The 18815-nt window shown below is 36.9% G+C and overlaps 4 protein-coding genes across 6 annotated transcripts; 1 reads left to right on the top strand and 3 right to left on the bottom strand.

Moving 5' to 3' along the window:
• Positions 1-157: 157 nt before the first annotated feature.
• Positions 158-10592, bottom strand: anks3 (ankyrin repeat and sterile alpha motif domain containing 3). Its single transcript, XM_079862838.1, has 16 exons — positions 10482-10592; positions 9965-10160; positions 8472-8670; positions 8234-8355; positions 6751-6832; positions 6273-6390; positions 6053-6190; positions 5067-5192; positions 4878-4990; positions 4656-4796; positions 4333-4457; positions 3769-3910; positions 2611-2833; positions 1680-1739; positions 1509-1604; positions 158-987 (listed from the first exon to the last, which is right to left on the bottom strand). Exons 2-15 carry the CDS (start codon positions 10141-10143, stop codon positions 1522-1524), a joined length of 1851 nt encoding a protein of 616 aa, XP_079718964.1. The 5' UTR covers positions 10144-10160; positions 10482-10592; the 3' UTR covers positions 158-987; positions 1509-1521.
• Positions 10593-10747: 155 nt separating this feature from the next.
• Positions 10748-15590, bottom strand: cUnh8orf33 (chromosome Un C8orf33 homolog). 3 transcript variants are annotated; one of them, XM_079862847.1, is made up of 6 exons: positions 15487-15590; positions 13726-13827; positions 13370-13587; positions 13078-13168; positions 12669-12815; positions 10748-11437 (listed from the first exon to the last, which is right to left on the bottom strand). In XM_079862847.1, the coding sequence occupies exons 2-6, from the start codon at positions 13748-13750 to the stop codon at positions 11232-11234; spliced, it is 687 nt and encodes a 228-aa protein (XP_079718973.1). In that variant the 5' UTR covers positions 13751-13827; positions 15487-15590; the 3' UTR covers positions 10748-11231. The 3 variants fall into 3 exon arrangements, with proteins under 3 accessions (XP_079718973.1, XP_079718974.1, XP_079718975.1); XM_079862848.1 differs by having other exon boundaries at positions 15471-15584; XM_079862849.1 differs by lacking the exon at positions 15487-15590 and adding an exon at positions 14162-14409.
• On the top strand, positions 14465-16961 carry h3f3d (H3 histone, family 3D). Its single transcript, XM_079862852.1, has 4 exons — positions 14465-14545; positions 15530-15676; positions 16002-16155; positions 16443-16961. The coding sequence occupies exons 2-4, from the start codon at positions 15549-15551 to the stop codon at positions 16569-16571; spliced, it is 411 nt and encodes a 136-aa protein (XP_079718978.1). The 5' UTR covers positions 14465-14545; positions 15530-15548; the 3' UTR covers positions 16572-16961.
• An 894-nt stretch (positions 16962-17855) lies between these two features.
• uqcc4 (ubiquinol-cytochrome c reductase complex assembly factor 4) lies at positions 17856-18794 on the bottom strand. The gene is made up of 2 exons (XM_079863187.1): positions 18657-18794; positions 17856-18287 (listed from the first exon to the last, which is right to left on the bottom strand). Exons 1-2 carry the CDS (start codon positions 18734-18736, stop codon positions 17936-17938), a joined length of 432 nt encoding a protein of 143 aa, XP_079719313.1. The 5' UTR covers positions 18737-18794; the 3' UTR covers positions 17856-17935.
• Between the last annotated feature and the right edge of the window lie 21 nt (positions 18795-18815).

The following is an 18815-nucleotide window of genomic DNA, read 5'->3' as shown; positions in this document are numbered from 1 at the left end:
CTTTCATATTTTGTTATGCAATGAATCCTAGATGTTTTACAGAACGGACTTCCACTCCTCAGATGTTTTAGTGTCTGTGTTTTATGTCTCGGGTAAGTGTTTTCTCTATAATTATGTTCTTCCAAACAGTTTGATGCTCATGCAAACACTATGCGATACGTCCTACAGATTTAAATGCTTTATTTCCAGACTCGATTTATGTACATTCATGTGACATAATTACAAAACAGACTTTTTCATAATTGAGAAATAATGACAAACAAGCAGATTTACATTTAAAAAATGATCATATAAAATTGATATTCATTGTATTTTTACACATTTTAAAGACAATAAGCTCTTTTAAAAATATAAAACTGACAGTAGCTCCAGCAATACAACCATAAACCTGGATGTGCAGCTGTGGCCTTATTCATGAAACACCAGATAAATTCATTTCTGTATTGAATTGAACTGAATATGGCAGGTCGAGACCCAATGAGAGTATTTAGAGGATACATGGGATTTAAGAGAATACGATTAGACAAACCATTGAGAGTACAGATCATCTGTGGTCTGATTTATGAGAGAAAAAAAAGACATTATTAGGCTTTAAATAGGCATAAAAGAAATCTAATCAAGAGGTTTGATTGGTTGTACAGCAATAAACAGCATCTGTGCTTGCAGTGTCCACACACACATGTATTTCTGTGTTATTCACACTGAATTCCTGACAGGCAGTTCAGATTCTCTGGCTCCGCCCTGTCCGACACAGCTCTGTCTGTGATTGGTCAGTTCTCAGGATGCAGTTATGTACCATGTGACTGGAGCACAGGTGAGATGACCTGCTTGTCATTTTTGGCCACCCTTTGCTCCTCGTTCGGCCTGTCATCTCCATCCGAACTCATGTCACACTGGACCGACACGAGTCGTTCTCTCTGGCCCGTTCCTGTGGCCGTTTGTGTGTTCAGGGTGGTTTTTCACCCTCCGTCAGTAAAAGCGAGTGTCCTGCGAGGATAAACAGATCAGTTGGAAAATAATTCAGAAAAAAAATCTTCTAAAAGTTTGTACGATTGTTTTATATTTTTGAAAGTCTCTTATGTTCAAGACTGCATTTATTTGATCAAAAACACAGTAAAAAAATATGAAATATTATTACAATTTAAAATAACTGTTTCCTATTTGCATGTATTTTAAAATGTAATTTATTCCTGTGATCAAAGCTGAATGTTCAGCTTCATTACTCCAGTCTTCAGTGTCACATGATCCTTCAGAAATCATTCTAATATGCTGATTTGCTGCGAGAAACGTGTATCATTATTATCAATGCTGAAAACAGTTTCTTTGATGAATAGAAAGCTAGAAATCTTTTGTAACACATCTTTACTGTCACTTTTGATCAACTTCAAATGTCAAATACAGTCAAAACAGTTTATGTACACTTGCCCCATTGTTTTGCTTCCTAGAAATGTTTATGCACACATAATGTTGATTGAGGCTGTGTGTGTGTGTGTGTGTGAGAAACTGACCCATTGGCAGCCACTAGGATTCTTCCCAGTTGTGTGAGCTTTTTTCTGAAGCGCTCAGACGCTGGAGACTGTGGAGAACTTCCTTCAGGCTGTCAGCTGGACAGACACACACAATATGAATACACACATCCACGTGAAGGAAACACACACACACACACACAGAAGTCTTACCGAGCTCTGCCATGTGAGACTCCATGTTAGACAGCAGCTGAGAGCACATTAACCCGTCGCCTACGACACAAACATCACAGCGGTTATTAAAACACTGAGGTCTGAAAGATCGAGACATCCAAACAGCCTCAGAGACTTCAGACAACATGACACTTCGGTTCGCTCATCAGTCGGCTCACAAAAAACGCCATTCAAATCTCCATTTAAAAAAAATGGTCCAATTCTCACTATTAACTACGACTTTTGCCTCAATAAACTCCTAATTACTGCTTATTAATACTTAGTTAGGTAGTTGTTATGTTTAGGTATTGGGTAGGTTTAGGGATGTAGAATAAGGTCATGCAGAATAAGGCATTAATATGTGCTTTATAAGTACTAATAAACAGCCAATATCCTAGTAATATGCATGCTAATAAACAACTAGTTAATAGTGAGAATTGGACCCTGATTTAAAGTGTTACCAAAAAATGAAAGTGTTAATGACACAACTTTCAAGATGGATCAAGCATGAGATGCATGTAGCAAGTGCTAATATGCTTCTGTGGTTTGGAGTTAATATTGTGTATCCAATTTACTATTATTATTTATTTATTTTTTGCTAGCAAAACCACCAATGATTTTCCCTTTTTTCTTCAATTGCAAAATAATGAACTGAAAATAGTTCCTCAAGCAAAACTCTAGCAGGCCATTACAAAATATATCAATAAATATATTTTTTTTTTATTTTTTTTTTATATATAAATAGCAAAACACAATTATTAGTGGTTTTGCATGCAAATATTTTTTGCATACTTCATACTCTATAAAATAACAATAACAGTTTTACAGCTGTGTTTAGATTGCAGTGCATTCTGGGAAGTAATTAGTGAATGTCCTCTTGTACATGGATTTATAGCTTTCCTCAATAAAAGCACTGGCATGTTCTGCACACCTTTCCCCGCCGCTCGCGTGTCTTCCTGCGTGAGCTGTGTGTGAGTGTTGCGGAGTGTGTGTAGTTTCCCGCTCAGCGTCTGAACGCGCTGTGTGTTCTCCTGCAGCTCTGCCTGAACACTCTTCCACGACATCTTCTCCTCCATCAGACATCCCTCCATCACGGCACGTAGCTCCTTCTCCTGAGACACCTGAGCCTGGAGAGACTCCACCTCCACACATTGCTACACACACACACACAATAACTAAAGCACTTGCAGTTATTATGTGATAAACCTATGGCACTGTTTGCCACAAACTGTTGCCAGAACAGCTTTTTTTACAACTTCAATTGAATGCATGGCAACCTTTAATCTTAACGTGTTTTATTGTGACCTGTTACACAACTAAATAAATATAGAGTACAGTTATGCTCTAAGATTATTCGTTTAAAGGCAGTTAAACCATATAAACAATACGGTTATATAACAAGAAGCTACCTGAACACTCCCTGTTAACATTTAACAATTATAACATTACTTAGTGAAATAGGCTTAGAAGGTCAACAAGTGCACTACAGGACAGAGGCTTGACACTGCAATCTCGTTGTTTTGACACTGTTAATGATGTTACAGTTCATTAAATAACTGGCTTTAATTCTCATCCCTGACAGAATCTACGGCCCTAAAATCCTCTGCATGCAAATGAGCTTTATACAAGTATTTTGAATGAACTTTGAAGGTGCTATTTGTAATATTGACAGCTAGTGATTTAAATGGAAACTTCAGTCCAAATTCAAAATGTTAGTTGCTTTTTATGTGCTTTTGTATATATATATATATATATATATATATATATATATATATATATATATATATATAACCAGACAAAAGCACATAAAAAGCAACTAACATTTTGAATGTTACTGATACTGAAATGAATATAAATTATATATATATATATATATATATATATATATATATATATATATATATATATATATATAATTATCTTTAATTTATATTCATTTCAGTATCAGTAATTTTAGTACTACAACTTTTTTAGTACTACAACTTTTTAAAGTTTTATTTATATTAATATTTTAATTTATTTCAACTATTTTTGTAGTTTTAGTAACTGTAACACTGGCTCATGTGAAAGGAAGTGATGCGGTCAGTACCTTATGAAGCTGAATGGCCATTTCCTGCATCTCGGCCTCCAGTTGGTCGGCGTACGCCTGCTCTAACGCATCACTGGGCGGCCGGGCGTTACTATGCCAACGGGCTATTGCTGATGTCATCTTCCTCTTAGGACCAAATAGACTATGAAAAGAAAAGCACGACTAGTTAAGTACAATAAAATAAAATGTAACTTTTTAATAAAATAAAAATTAATCTGAATAATTTAAATAATAAAAAATGTTATACAATAAAATTAAATGGGATGCATTTTTAATATAATAAAATGTTATTTTTAATCAAATTAAATAAATCAGATACAATTTTAATCAAACTGAATACAATACAATAAAATCAAATACATTTTAATATATTAAAAAATAATAATAGAAAAGTTCAATCAATCAAATTAATTTCCATCCATCCATTCTCTAAACCATTTGCACCATGTAGGAATATGGGGATGCTGGAACAAGATACAAAAAAAAAGAAAAGAAGAAAAGAGTAACAATAAAAAAAAAATGTAATTAAATGAAGGGTTGCTGAATCTGTGAAGGCAGACTCACGTGATGCCAACTTCCTTGAGGTCGTTCTCAGTGAGTGTGAGGAAGATTCTCAGGTCGATGTCTTGCTCCTCCAGCAGGGGGAGGTACTTACTGAACCCGATCTGCTCCAGAAACTCTGCTAGATCCTGTGACACACACACACACTTTACAGGAACACATCTCCACTAGAAACAAACCTTGTTGTATTATTTTAATTTAATACTGTGAAGCTGCTTTGATACAATTTGTATTGTGAAAAGAACTATACAAATATACTTGACTTGACTTGACTTGACATCTCTACATAACACCCACATGCAAGTGACTAGCACACACACACACACCTTGGGTCCAGTGTATGAAGGCGGAGGTCCAGAGGAAGACGGCGCCTCACGGTATCCTGAGCTGTTATGGGGAATCCTGCCCTTGGAGTGCTGGAGTTTGTTGGACCGACGTGGACAACTCCTCTTTGCTTGATCAGAGTCCTGCAAACATGAATGAGACGTTCAGTGAACAGTTATCGGAGATGTGTGTTGTGATCTGCAGTGATGCATGATGGTTCGGACCTCGTTGCTCTCCAGCGACGCCTCTCTGCTGAGTCCGAGGAGATGAGACAGACCTTCACTGCTGCTGCTGGAGCTCCTCATGGTGGGCATGTCGTGATCAAAGATCAGCTCATCTACACAGACAGTGGACAGAGATCACACTCTAGCGGATGCATCGTCTGAGGATGGACATCTCGCTGAACCGCTCACCTCTACTGCTGTTGCTCTGGCCGTCCAGCTCGTTGATGGGGGAAGTGACGTCACGATTGCAGATTCCCTCGCTCTGATCGCCAGCCTCACGTGAGGTCATGTATCCGGGAGGAGCCACAGGAACCTCTGTAATCAAAGAGCATTTGCACACTACCGTTCGCTTTTGAAAGAAGTCTCTTCTGCTCATCAGGGCTGCATTGATTTGATCAAAACTATAGTAAAAACAGTGAAACATTATCAGAATTTAAACTGTTTTCTATTAGAATATATTTTAAAAGGTTATTTATTATTTACATTATTTATTTCTGATGCAAAGCTGAATTTTCAACATCATTACTCCAGTCTTCAGTGTCACATGATCCTTCAGAAATCATTCTAATATGATGATTTGATGCTCAAGAAACATTTCTGATTATTATCAATGTTGTAAAAACAGCTGTGCTGATTCATATTTTTGTGGAAACTGATTTTATTTCAGGATTCATTGTTTAAAACACCACAAACTTTTTAAACGGTAGTTTAACACTACTGTTCAAACAGTAGTCAGGAAGATTTCTTTTTTTTTTAAAGAAATTAATATTTTTGTTTAGCAAGGATGCATTAAATTGATCAAAAGTGAGAGTAAAGATTTCTGTTTGAAATAAACACTTTTAACCCTATTCATCAAAGAATCCTGAAATTCTTTTTATCACGATTTCCAGCCATATATGAAGCAGCACAACAGTTTTCAACATTGATAATAATCATAAATGTTTCTTGAGTAGCAAATCAGCATATTAGAATGATTTCTGAAAATTCAGCTTTACATCACAGGAATAAATGACATTTTAACATATATTCAAATAGAAACAGTTCTTTTAAATGGTAATAATATTTCACAATATTTTTTTCATCAAATAAATGCAGTGAGGAGAGGTGGCGTCTGTTAAAAAACAAAAACAAAATCTTCCCGACCCCAAACTTTTGAGCACATGTATATTGAGTACCGTGTTTGGAGCCGACTCTGAAGCGTGCGATGGCTTGAGGGCCGTCGTGAATGCTGGGTCCTCTGGTTCTACAGCGAGCTGAACGGACTCGAGGGCTCGAACTCTCTTCTTCAGAGGAACTCAGCTCCTCATACTGAGCTACAGAGAGAGATTAGGTTGTGTTATTCTCTGCATGTGTGATGAAAAAGGAAGATTACAAGCGCAAAAGTGTGTGACTGACATGATTTGGCTCTCATGACGTGCATGTCGATGAGGCTGGCGATCTTAGTGTGTCCGTACAACATGGCCAGAGCTCTCGCCGTTTCTCCCTTGATGTTCCTCTCCTCTGCTCGTACACCCTGAATCACACACAGAATCAAGAATACTGAAAAACATACATGCATTTATTATAATCATATAGGGGGTGTAAATATATGCTCTTACATCATTTAGTACAGATTCATAATTGAATTGTTGTAAGAAATCATGAAAGAAGAAAAAAGAAGATTTTATTTTTGTTCAATATAGTATACATTTTTAAAACTATGCAAAGAATAATTAGAGGGACAGTTCATACTAAAAATCGATCTGAAGATTATCATTTTTCATAATGGATGCATAGAGTTTTCTTTGTCAGACTAATGCACAACCAAAATTATTATACAAAATACAGTTTTTTATTTTAAATCTATAATATTTCATAGTAAAGTCACACTTGCATGGTTGAGGAGGTACTGAACGATGATTTCATGGCCTGACGCTGCTGCTTCCATGAGCGGTGTGAATCCTGACAGCGGCTCTCTGTGAGGACAGAGGTCAAAGATTCAGTGGCTCTCAAACAGACACGTGTTTACTGACAGTTGTGTATTGTTAATGTATGAACTGTAATTCTGTCATGACGACTCTGAGTGTTTGGCATGGTAATGGATATGACGATGTTGATATGTTTGGTCTTGGCGGAGTAGATCTGCTGCGCTGCTGCAGAACGAGCACGGGACTTGCTACTCTCAATACACACACACACACTGCTGTGAGCGAGTAAGACATGCTGCCGCTGTACAATATAGAGTACATTAATTATCTATACAGGGGGAGGAGAAGGTTTTCTGAAAGCAAGTTTTTGAAGGTTGAGCAGCGAGCTCATTGGTTACTGATACAGCAGGAACCAATCAGCTGTGCCCTATAGAGAATGACGTGATTGAGTTTCATGACAGAACTTTGTATTGTTGTAAATGCAGCAAATCATCATATTAGAATGATTTCTGAAGGATCATGTGACACTGATGCAAAGCTGAATTTTCAGCATAATTACTTGAGTCTTCACAGGAATAAATTACATTTTAAATAGGGCTGTCAAACGATTAATCGCGATTAATCACATCCAAAATAAAAGTTTGTGTTTACATAATATATGTGTGTGTATGGAGTATAATTATTTTCTATATATAAATACACACACATGCATATATATTTAAGAAAAATGTGTTATTTATATGTAAAATATTTATATATAATATAAATGATATATAATATAAATATATATACACAGTATAACCATGCAAATATTTCTTAAATATATACATGCATGTGTGTGTATTTATATATAGAAAATAATTATACACCGTACACACACATATATTATGTAAAAACAAACTTTTATTTGGGATGCGATTAATCGCGATTAATCGTTTGACAGCCCTATTTAAAATATATTCAAATAGATCAATTGTAATAATATTTCACAATATTACTGTTTTTACAGTATGTTTGATCAAATAAATGCAGCATTGCTGAGCAGAAGAGGCTTCTTTCAAAACATTAACAAATATTAATTATTCCAAACTTTAGACAGCCAGTGTATCATTTCGCAAAAATAAAAAATAAAATTGCATTTGTAATCCAATTCTGTGTAAACCTTTCAGCAGACTTCAGATCAAAAAATAGGTCAAGATACTGAAGATATCAACTTCAATTTATTCATCATATCCGAACTGAAAAGTCAATGTCTAGGGCACAGTGCATTGTGGGATTTTAACATGTCCCATGCAACAGAAAATGTGCATATTGTACAAAGTATATATACTACAAAATCAGTATTGTCTGCTATTCTGAACAAAGCTTGCGTGTGTAAGAAAGAAAGATAGTAAGAAGGATATTATATTTGCTTGTAGGATGTTATTAATGAATGCGAATGTTACTCACTTGACATTTGCATTGGCGTGATGCTCTAATAAGAATTTGACCATCTGCTGATGTCCAGTAGCCGTGCTGTGCAACAAAGCCGTCCATCCGTGCACATCCTTACATTCAAGCTGCGCTCCTTGCTGTACAGAGAGAACGATTCATCCAGTATTGTACAGTGACAGTGGCTTTAAGAATAATATAATAACTGCATAATTCAACTAATAACTTTTCTTTGTCGCTGTTGAAAAATGCTCACCTGCAGTAGGAAGTGGGCGATGCTCTCGTTTCCACAGCTGGCGGCAAGCATCAGGGGTGTGAGTCCTTTAGACGTGGTGGTGTTGACACTGATGCCCGTCTCCAGCAGCAGCTTAGCGATGCTATCGTGACCGATATACGCTGCGTACATCAGAGGAGTCCAACCACCAATGTTCTTCCCATCCAAATCCACGTCTCCCCTGAAATAACATTTGGAAACAATAAAAAAGTGGAGATTTTATAAATAAGTCTTTTTGTTGTATTTGGTGACGTTTGGTAAATGAGTCATCGGGTATCATGGAAACCTTATTAGGGCAAATTTTAAAGTGTGGTATCTGAGACATGATAACAGTGCATTGTTTGTATGTACTGAATAGATTCTGAATAACAGCTGTAATGTAAGTATTAACATTAATGTTAACATTCTAGGAATAATTTTTTTCAGATTTTTTTTTTTTTTTTTTTTTCAGGGTTTCTGCAGGTTTTATGAAGGCAAATTTAAGACATTTTAAAGATCTTTTTAAGACCAAGTAAAGAAAATGTAAGGAATAGATTTAAGGGAACACAATACGTCAATATGTTCTCGAAATGTAAATGTCTAGGGAGAAACACAATGAGTCATTTTAGCAACACTTCAGAGTTTGCAAATAAAACTTGTTACAAAGAAGTAGCTTGAATCGCTCTGCTCCCAACCAATAGAATATGGAAATTACTTTTACTGTATCTTCTGATCACATGGCAAAAAAAAGTGATTTTTTTTGTCTTCCAGTTTGTTTTCCTTTTTAAGGTCTTAATTTATGTGAGGGTCGGGAGGATTAAGACCCACAGAAACCCTGTTTTTACAACCAAAAACGTTCTGACGAACAAACCTTTTCTTTAAAATCTATTTTGATTAAAGTCTTGATCGTTTTTTCTTCCCAATTGTGAGGTAAATCAGAGTGAAATGGCTTCCTGAATGAGAAAAAATGTAGGGCAGGTCCATGGGGAATTGATTGGATGGTTTTGGTTTGCTATTGGTGGATCTGATGTGAGTGACAGGCTGCCCCGCCCTCGCGCCAGTAAACACGTCATCAGAGAAGAAATGTTGCTGCAAGAGGGAGGGGACTATTTTTGATTAAGGATTACGAGGGCACATGAACTTTAAAAAATAATAATGTGCACGGATAAATTATTTATAATAAATCCTGCAATATTCCATAAAAAAAAGAATTGTCAATTTTGATTTCATGTACTTCACAGTGTAGCATCTGATTCTGAAACATGATAACAGTGCATGTATCTATTCTCCACTGTTTGTATGCACACAGCCGTCCCTGATTGTTAGTTTTAACATTAATGTTTTTTTTAGGTTTTATTTTTTACAACCAAAAACTAACGTTCTGAGAACCAGGACTGTTTCCTTTAAATCTATTTCCTCAAGCACACTGGACTAAAACATGTCAAAATACGGCCAGCTAGGTAACATGCATGAACATCAAACGTGTTCAATATTACCTGCGAATGCATTCGGTCACCACATCATACTGTCCGATAGAGCAGGCGGTGTGCAGATCCAGCGGCACGTTGAGCTCCTCCGGGCCGATCAGAGCATCTCCACCGTCCGCCAGCCACACGGACAGACTCGCGCCCAACTGGTCCGACTCACTGCTGGCCTCGTCGCTCAGTTCAGACATGCTCCTCTGCAAATGAGCTTTGATATTTACAGTATGTATATGTTATTATTTTATTTTATCTCTCTCCAAATAATTTGCAGTTTATTCAGTGAATTAATATTCCGTTATTTGGTCCCGGACATTTAAAGGGCTATTGTCCGTGCATCAATTCAACTCAATTATGCTATCTCATACTCGTATCCATATTCATATTATGTTTATAGCATGGTTATGATGCTGAAAGTTTGTTAAACCAAACACTAAATATGGAAATTACAACTTTTTACAACAACAGTTCATGCCATAAACGCATAACCCAGCAACTAAATAAAGCACCCGACAACTAAAAGCGTACAAACCTGGAAATAATTAACACTTTGCAATATTCCAAGTTTTTTTTAGGAATCGCAACATCAGCGGCAACTCAAAGGAAGTTTTGTGTTCCAACCGGGCACTGTTGTTGAATATGTAGTTTGGAGCGCACAGGGAATTGTAGTATTTTGTTTGTTTCCCATAATACAGTATGAACCGCAAGTGCGCAATATAGGACTGCATATCCCATGAGCCTCTGCTCCGGCACGGCTATTTTACGTGCCTGACGACTTCAAACAGCAACAAGTTTGTTGATAAACTGCAAAGGAATTTTATTTTACACATAAAATTAAAGGTTTGTTTTCACGAAAAGGGTTGACTTAAGGTGAAATAACGCATTTAAAATAAGCTGATAATTCTAATGTAACGTTAAGCCTTTTAAATACGTTGTCATAGCATCTTACACTACATCGTCAACACGCTGCCACTGATATAATAGTATTTGTAAAAGAAAAAAAGGTACATATAATAAATTATACAAGGTGGTATATATAATAAATATTATATAAAAATTTAACTTTTCACAAAAAGTGAGCGAAGCTTTGGTTGTATTCACTTTAACTGCATTTTTTTCCTTGGTTGTTTTCAATGGCTTGAACATTTTAAAACGTAAAATATGATTAGCAATATTTTATTCTTAATAAAATTCATAAAGAATGTACAGCAAAATCATGCAATAGAAGTACCACATGTCTACATAAGGCACAAATCCTGCTGGTTGATGTTAATGGGTACAGTCACAAATTGAAGTTGAAGCAAAACTCTTCATGTGTTTTCGTGAAAACAAAAGGTTTTGTGCCGTCATCAGTCTCTGTGTGTTCATCTGTCTGCCGGAGCTCTTGAGATGGGTCTGCTTTGTCTGTGGGTTGTGTGTTCCTCTCAGCTCTCCGGTGGAACACTGGTTTGCACTCAGAGACTGTGGTGACCTGGGCCGAGGTCATTGCTATGGAGACAGAGACAGCAATTTTATATCATACTGTCAGGGGTTTCAGGGGCCACAAAAGAGTGCAAGGGGTCAGTAAACAAATTTAAGGGAAAAAACAATGTAAAAAATCAAATGTAAAAATGAAAAAAGGCAGATATAATTACCTAAATAGTATAATGTAAAAAATGTAAATAAATAAAAAATGCTTAAAATAAATAAAAAATTATTAAAGTAGGGCTGCCAACTTCTAAGTTCAGCTTAGAGTGAGAATTATAGTATTGACGCAAATTTCACAATTTGATTCAATTCCGATCTCGATTTCAATTAGATTCAATTTCATTTCGATACTGTATATCAGGTACAGTACGTTATTTTTTCTCAAGGAGAAAATCTGATGATATGATGACAGAATTTTCATTTTTGGGTGAACTATCCCTTTAAAAGTTCAAATTAACAACAGATTTGTATACAATTGCATTTAAGGCAGTTTTTATAATAATAACATTATCATAATAACTTTTTATTGATATAAGGAATGTAATATAGTGCGTTGTTTTTTGTATGTGCAAAATGCTCTTCTCTATATTTCTATCTAATCTTTCTAACATACTATGGACACTGAGTGGCTTTTCCTGAGGTAAATGTAAAGTTACGTTACATTGTTTAAAGCTGTTTTATGGACGTCTTTCCGCTGTTGAAACACTGATTGAGCGATTACATGAGACTTCTCAATAAGTTGTACTGTATCTTTCAGCATACCTTCTGATCATGTTCATGTTTATTTTAATCTATAACTACAGAAAAGAGGAAGAGATACGGCGATCTCTCACGCCACATTAAAAAGCACATTTATTGTTTGAATTTCGTAATAAAATTAGTTTTATATCAAAAGTAAACTGCTCTCTATCAGCAAGTTGTCAGTTTCCTCAATGTATTTGTATATTTTAAGAGTTGACAGCCCTGTAAAGGAAATAAAGAGTAAATGGTGAAATAAATTATTTAAATAAATAATACCTAAACGCACAGTACTACAGTGAACAGAAGAAAAACATAATAGAAACTAAATATTTTCCAAAAATGTATAGAATTTTTTTATATTTAAATGAGGTCTTTATACATGAATATATCTGTGTCCCTCACACAAGGATATTCGGGGGTCCATTTGTGGCATGTAAACCATCAAAACCTCCTGTTGTAAATTACACCAAAAGTATAAATATATAAATGTGGATTTATGCCGCTGCCTTACCTGACTGTATGAGTTTGAACTGCTTGGCTTTTTCCTCTTCTATCTTCTTCCTGTAGTCTCCTGAGATCGCTCGCATTACCTGCCTCTTCTTCACCAAAGGAGCTTTGGAGCTTCGTAACGTCTTCAGAGCACGACTTGCTTCTTCCCCTAAACGGAGACATATAAGGTGCGTTAACGTCATGTCGTAATTACTGACCGCTGTACCACCTGACCGCTGCAGATTCATTTAGGTCGTTGATAGTGGTGCTGTAGGAATGTAACATTCCCAGTCTGACAATTTCAAAATTACGGTAATTACGAAATGGCGTAAGCGCAGCATATGTATAGTGAGAAGTCCAGTATTTTTGTCCAGAGTTTGTGTAAATATATATATAGATGTTGTATTTGTAGTGTTGTTAGTCACACTCACTTTGTTTGCTGGATGTTTTTTGAGTTCTCAGGCCCAGCTCGAGCTGTTCGATGCACCAGTCCAGCTCTCGGTTCAGCTGCTCATCGGGAGTCTAACACACACAGTTATAAAGTCCAACTTATTTATCTCTCTTTGCCACAGCTTATACATGCAAACACACTGATGAATAATGTATACATAAAGTATTTGTAAATATCATGTACATGTATTTTATATATTTTCTGATGATTCCTAATGAAAATGATTGCGTGCATGCTCAGTATTAAAAGCATTCAATTGTGTATGTGCTTACTAATTCTGTGGTCTCTTGTTTCGATGTTTCATCAGCTGTGCTTGTTATCCCTTTCTGCTGACCGTCTTTCCCATCTGCTGCTGTTTTCTTCTTCTTCTTCTTGTGTTTTTTAGCACTGGCAGGAGCCTCAGCTGTTTTGGGGTCCAGCACTGTGTCAGTCTCTGCCTCTCCACTCTTGTCATCCGTGCTTTTCTCATTTCCCAACATTCTGGGTGTTCCTGGAAAGAATACACAAATTGAGTGTATTTATCTGGATGTTACTAAGCCATACAGATAAATTAAAAATAAAAGTCTGCACGTATATTCAATAAATTCACCTTGAATGGTTTATGATCTGCTTTGCATGGAAATCTTACCTGTTCCAGTTGACGATTCTGTCATAGCTGGAGTTTTAATCTTCTGAAAACCAAATGCACTCGTAGTCTGCACACTAACGATCAACTATTAAGTGTGCAGCACTTAAGGAAAAAAATTAACAGAAATGTGACAGAGTCAGTTAACTACTTCTGCATTTTAAATGTATGATGTTTACACATTTTAGCTACTCGTGGGTTAATATCCCATGTGTGTGCACCAATCAAAGGATTCCGCCGATAACAAATTCGCTATTCTAGACGTTCCTACAGCAGCGTGATATAATTTACAATGGTAAAACACAAAGACTGCACTAAAAAAAGTAGATGATCTCAAAAGCATTTGTCTTCATTGTTTTCAGGGCAACGATTGTTGCAATAATGTATCAATAATATTTTGTATTAGTTAAAAGGAACCGTAAGGGACGGTTGTTCTTACACGATGGTTATGTAATCGACACCAACATGACTAGAAATGAAAAGCTTTTTAAAAGCATCTAACGCCGATGTTTCACGAAGATTGTTGATAAACAGTCATGAAGCCATTGGAAAACAGTTAATTGTTTAAACAATCTGAATTCATCTGCAGAAACAAGTCGAAAATGGTTTAAACAATTACATCAAAACCGCGCTATAACTATTATAAATAAATACTAAAGAAGGGTAAAATCTCCCCCTCGGCCCTTCAGCCAATGAGCGACGGCGTGGGCGTGGCCTAACGCGCGCACAGACGTCAGTGCCTGTATAAATATAGGGCAGCTCGCTCTGCGCGTGACCGACGTTCCTTGTTTTGGGTTTGACGGATTAACCGAAACAAAAAATCGTAAGTATCTTTAACATTCGGTCTTTAACTAATAATCGCGTATAGTATCGTGTATTTAACACACTAAAATCGTATGTATAACATTTTTAGATCACAGGTCATGTTTCAGTCTGTTTTCAGTGTTTGAATTCGCAAGCGACGGTTTTAGATCCTTTTTGTCGCGGTAGCAACAAGCTAAGCTAACGAGCGTGAGTTCATACTTACTTGTGCTTTATTTTAGAAGTTATTTCGCTATTTTAGCCTTAATTATGTGCTTTTAGTGCGTAATCTAAGAACACGTGTCGCTTTTCATTTAAACACTTTTATATGGAGTTACTGAATTGTCGGTGTAGACAAAGAGAAGGCTATAATTGGTGTTCTTGGGCGCCATGTTACACATAAAGGCAGAAACGTGTATGTGTCTCATCCTGAGATGGTGGACTTCACTACTGCATAAATCAGCGCTTCTATATTTCAATTTGCCGGTTGTTTCTCATCTCTTTCGCAAAAATCGAAGCGGACATGGCGTATTTGTAGTACTAGTTGCTGAATGGTTGAATGAAACCGACTACCGTTGAAGATTTTTGCCTTCAGGCAATGTGTGTGCGTTGAATGGGACTCGGTTATGTGTGTGTGTGTGACCCAGTGTCCCACTGAGTTGTTCAGCTTATTGTTTCACTACAACACGCGTTTATAACTTAACTTACCTGCTTATTTATCCAATTTACTCGCAAATTAATTCATAAAATCCGTACGTTTTTAAAATTATACATTTATTTTGCCAGCTTTAAAGTTCACGTTTATATTCGATCTCCTAAATGGCGCCAGCAAGTTGTACATTAGCATACAGGATATTGCTAATTTGCTACGGTCCTCTCCTAAACATTAAATTCTTTATGCATGACTTTATTATGGGCGGGACCGAAAGAGTTTTGTTGTTGATTACGTCATTGCATGCGTACTTCCCCGCGGCTGCTGTTCTCATCGGCTCTCTTTCCTCTTTAGACCGCTTCATTAGAGTGCCATGGCACGTACCAAACAGACTGCCCGTAAGTCCACCGGTGGTAAAGCCCCCAGGAAGCAGCTGGCCACCAAAGCGGCCAGGAAGAGTGCGCCGTCTACAGGTGGAGTCAAGAAGCCCCACAGATACCGGTGAGAGTCACAAGTTGTTTATATATGCATGCATGTATGTGTAAACACTTTATAGAATTTTTTGCATGCATTTATATGCATGTACATTTATTCAAATTTTTACTATGCAAGCATGCATTTATGCATGTGTATACAATTGCATGCATTGTGTAATATATTGTTTGTATATGCATGTATGCTTTATGTATATAGTGCATATGTACATTAAATAATTGCATATCATTTCTTACATGCATATTGCATAATTTGTGTATAAATGGTACTTTGCATTTTTAGAAAAAATCCAAATAGATACTAAATGCATTTTTTCTGCCTTTCCCCCTAGTCCAGGAACTGTGGCTCTTCGTGAGATCCGTCGGTACCAGAAGTCCACCGAGTTGCTGATCCGCAAGCTTCCGTTCCAGCGTCTGGTTCGTGAGATTGCTCAGGATTTCAAGACCGACTTGCGTTTCCAGAGCGCTGCCATTGGTGCCCTGCAGGTGTGTGTTCTAGTTGTGGATTTTGTATTGCTCTACCTAATGCAGCAGATCGAAACCTTTTTGTCCACAATATTTGACAGCCCCTTTACTCAATTTCTACCAAATAAAATATTTTAGAGCATGGCAAAGATGTATATTAAAGTAACCAAATATATAGGTTTTTAGTAGTTTTAGCTCATTTTAATTCAGTTTGAGGCCCCCTAGTGGACCCTGAGATCCACTGCCCTAATGCTTCAGTTTTTTTTATTTTTGGTCTCTCCTAATAATGTTTTGTCTTTGAATTGTAGGAGGCAAGCGAAGCATATCTGGTGGGTCTGTTTGAGGACACTAACTTGTGCGCCATCCACGCCAAACGTGTCACCATCATGCCCAAAGACATCCAGTTGGCCCGTCGAATCCGTGGAGAGCGTGCTTAAACTTTACCATTTACTCAACTTTATTTTTGTGTGGAGGAAGATATGAGGGATGGGTTTGTTGTGTGGGTGGGTCGGGTGGGAGGGGCATTGGGGTTCTTATGCTCTTGACTATAAATGCCTGTGTAGTTTAAGTTTATTTTTTGTATTTTTTGGTAGTTGCGGTAGGGGAGGGGTATCTTGTGGTTAAAGTTGATGGTAGGGGGGGCAGCGTCAGAACATTCCGGGAGCTCCTCAGGGTTTTAAAGTTTGTATTTTAGACTTTCATATACCTCTGCCTAGTCTGCATGCTTCATGATGAATTAGAATGTCCATTTGATTTCTATTGTTATTATATTGGGTTTCTCTTCTATTGTGGCCATTTGGTTGTAAATAAACTTTCCACTACCTCAATCTTGCTGCTCATTTTGTCTTTAGTTGGTTTTCACGTGTAAGTCTTTTTTCTTTTGGCATATTTGAGGTTTGAGGAATCTAGATCATGGATGTCTAGATCAAGAACTGTAGGGTCACTGTCCTGCAGAGTTTAGCTCCAACCCTGATGATAACTTGCCTTCCTAAATCTTTTCTAGTAATCCTGAATACCTTGATTCAGGTGTGATTACAAAAGTTGGCCAAAGTTGCACTTCCATGATCTAGATGCTCATGTCCGCAAAGCTCCAATAAAATTAATACGAGTTTACTTGGACTTGATGCCCTCTAGGTTCTGAAAATGTTACCTTGTTGACTTGGCTATGTTGTCAAAGTAAAAAGGATGTAATTTATTTCAATACTAAGATTTAACTAAATGGGTTAAGTCACTTTTTAGTTTAAAATTCAATGTTATTTATCCCAGGTTTCACAAACAAGGCTTAGGCCTAGTCCCAGAATAAAATGCATGTTTTAACTGGAAGCGACTCATATCTTAATGTCAGACCCATCAAGATGCACACCAATAATGTTTCTTCTAAAGCACGTATATGAAAGCTACTTAAATGTCCTAGTTGATCTAATGCCTAATCCTCACTTAATCTAAGCCCTGTCTGTGAAACCAGGCCTTAAAGTAAAAACCAACTACTAAAATAAGTTTACACACTTTATTATACAGATCAAGCATTACTTTATGAAGACCCATTCTCAATGTGTTCGAGCATGAGTTTCCCTGATCAGTAGTTACACCACAATTGCAATTCAGAAGTTTCTCCATTAGCTTCCTATCTGACTTCTAAATATAAACCTAACTACAGGTTCACTGCACTCGTAGTGTCTGGACGGTCAGTTTGATATTTCAAAAAAATTGATTTCCGAGTCTTTGGAGAATGCATTTTTACTTCTGAAAGCATCATTCAATGATAAATAAACATCACAAATGCAAAATGTCTCTTAAGCCACTATGATGGTTTGTTTTTGACAACGACTTGCTCCTGTTCTTCGTCGGACAGCAGTCCTGGTAAATGTTCGTACAGGTTTTTATCCAGAGTATCGTCCAGCTCGCTCTCTTTCCTGAACACGCACCAGAGGAGGAAGCCCACTCCAAAGATGCTGATGGGTACAACTTTCCACCAGGGACGCTGGAAATTGCTCCCCATGGAACGGTCCACATTCCAGCTGCGGTGACTGGCTTTACTTGTTGAGAACTTGATGGGCTTGGATATCACTTCATCATCCTCATCGTCATCCGGAGGTTTTCTGGACTTTGCATAAAGCTGTGATGTAATGGACAGCATCCTTGTGGCACATGGTCTACAGGTTGAAAAGTAATGAACATTTAATAAAACACATTACTTTTAAAGATCTGCTTAAATATCACAACATTAGAGATATTATGAATACAGCCAGTGCTTATTTTTGTCAAAAACAATGATGCACCACTGAATGTGATATCCCTCTAGCCAAGGTCAGCTGACGATTTAAGAGATCATTAAAGAGTGTTAAACGAAAAAAAAAAGAAATCTGTTTAAGAAATACATTTCAATGATCAACAAAAATGTCTCAATAAACTAAAAGTTTGTCTTTATTAATGTACAACGCAGAGCAATTTAACAGCACAAACCCTATCGAGGTGAATGGTTGTTATTTCATAATCAATACAAGGACAAAATATTCACTTGCCTTAAATTCACATTCCTTCGGCTTGTAAAAACATTGTGACTTAAAGAAATTCGTGATAAATGAAAGCAGGCTTTTGACATCTTCAGAGCTTCTTCACATCAGACGTAACTCTCCCAGGTCATGTAACGAGTGCTACTGTAAACTCCACCCGGGAGGAAA

Source organism: Squalius cephalus, assembly GCF_949319135.1.
Source record: "Squalius cephalus genome assembly, chromosome: 25".
NCBI classification, from domain to species: domain Eukaryota; kingdom Metazoa; phylum Chordata; class Actinopteri; order Cypriniformes; family Leuciscidae; genus Squalius; species Squalius cephalus.
This window is presented reverse-complemented; position numbering and strand designations above follow the sequence as displayed.

Bases quoted from the DNA above. Each gene is read 5' to 3' on its own strand.
- anks3 (XM_079862838.1), bottom strand. From the start codon at position 10,143: ATGTCTGAACTGAGCGACGAGGCCAGCAGTGAGTCGGACCAGTTGGGC. The intron at 6,833-8,233 runs GTGAGTAACATT...CTGTCCTCACAG, and splicing joins CACGCCAATGCAAATGTCAA to AGAGCCGCTGTCAGGATTCA. The intron at 3,911-4,332 runs GTGAGTCTGCCT...TTCTTTTCATAG, and splicing joins CTCAAGGAAGTTGGCATCAC to TCTATTTGGTCCTAAGAGGA.
- cUnh8orf33 (XM_079862847.1), bottom strand. From the start codon at position 13,750: ATGACAGAATCGTCAACTGGAACAG. The intron at 13,588-13,725 runs GTAAGATTTCCA...TATTCTTTCCAG, and splicing joins AGAATCGTCAACTGGAACAG to GAACACCCAGAATGTTGGGA. The intron at 11,438-12,668 runs GTAAGGCAGCGG...CTGTCTCCATAG, and splicing joins GTTCAAACTCATACAGTCAG to CAATGACCTCGGCCCAGGTC.
- h3f3d (XM_079862852.1), top strand. From the start codon at position 15,549: ATGGCACGTACCAAACAGACTGCCCGTAAGTCCACCGGTGGTAAAGCC. The intron at 15,677-16,001 runs GTGAGAGTCACA...CTTTCCCCCTAG, and splicing joins AAGAAGCCCCACAGATACCG to TCCAGGAACTGTGGCTCTTC. The intron at 16,156-16,442 runs GTGTGTGTTCTA...TTTGAATTGTAG, and splicing joins CTGCCATTGGTGCCCTGCAG to GAGGCAAGCGAAGCATATCT.
- uqcc4 (XM_079863187.1), bottom strand. From the start codon at position 18,736: ATGTCAAAAGCCTGCTTTCATTTATCACGAATTTCTTTAAGTCACAAT. The intron at 18,288-18,656 runs GCAAGTGAATAT...TTCAACCTGTAG, and splicing joins CGAAGGAATGTGAATTTAAG to ACCATGTGCCACAAGGATGC.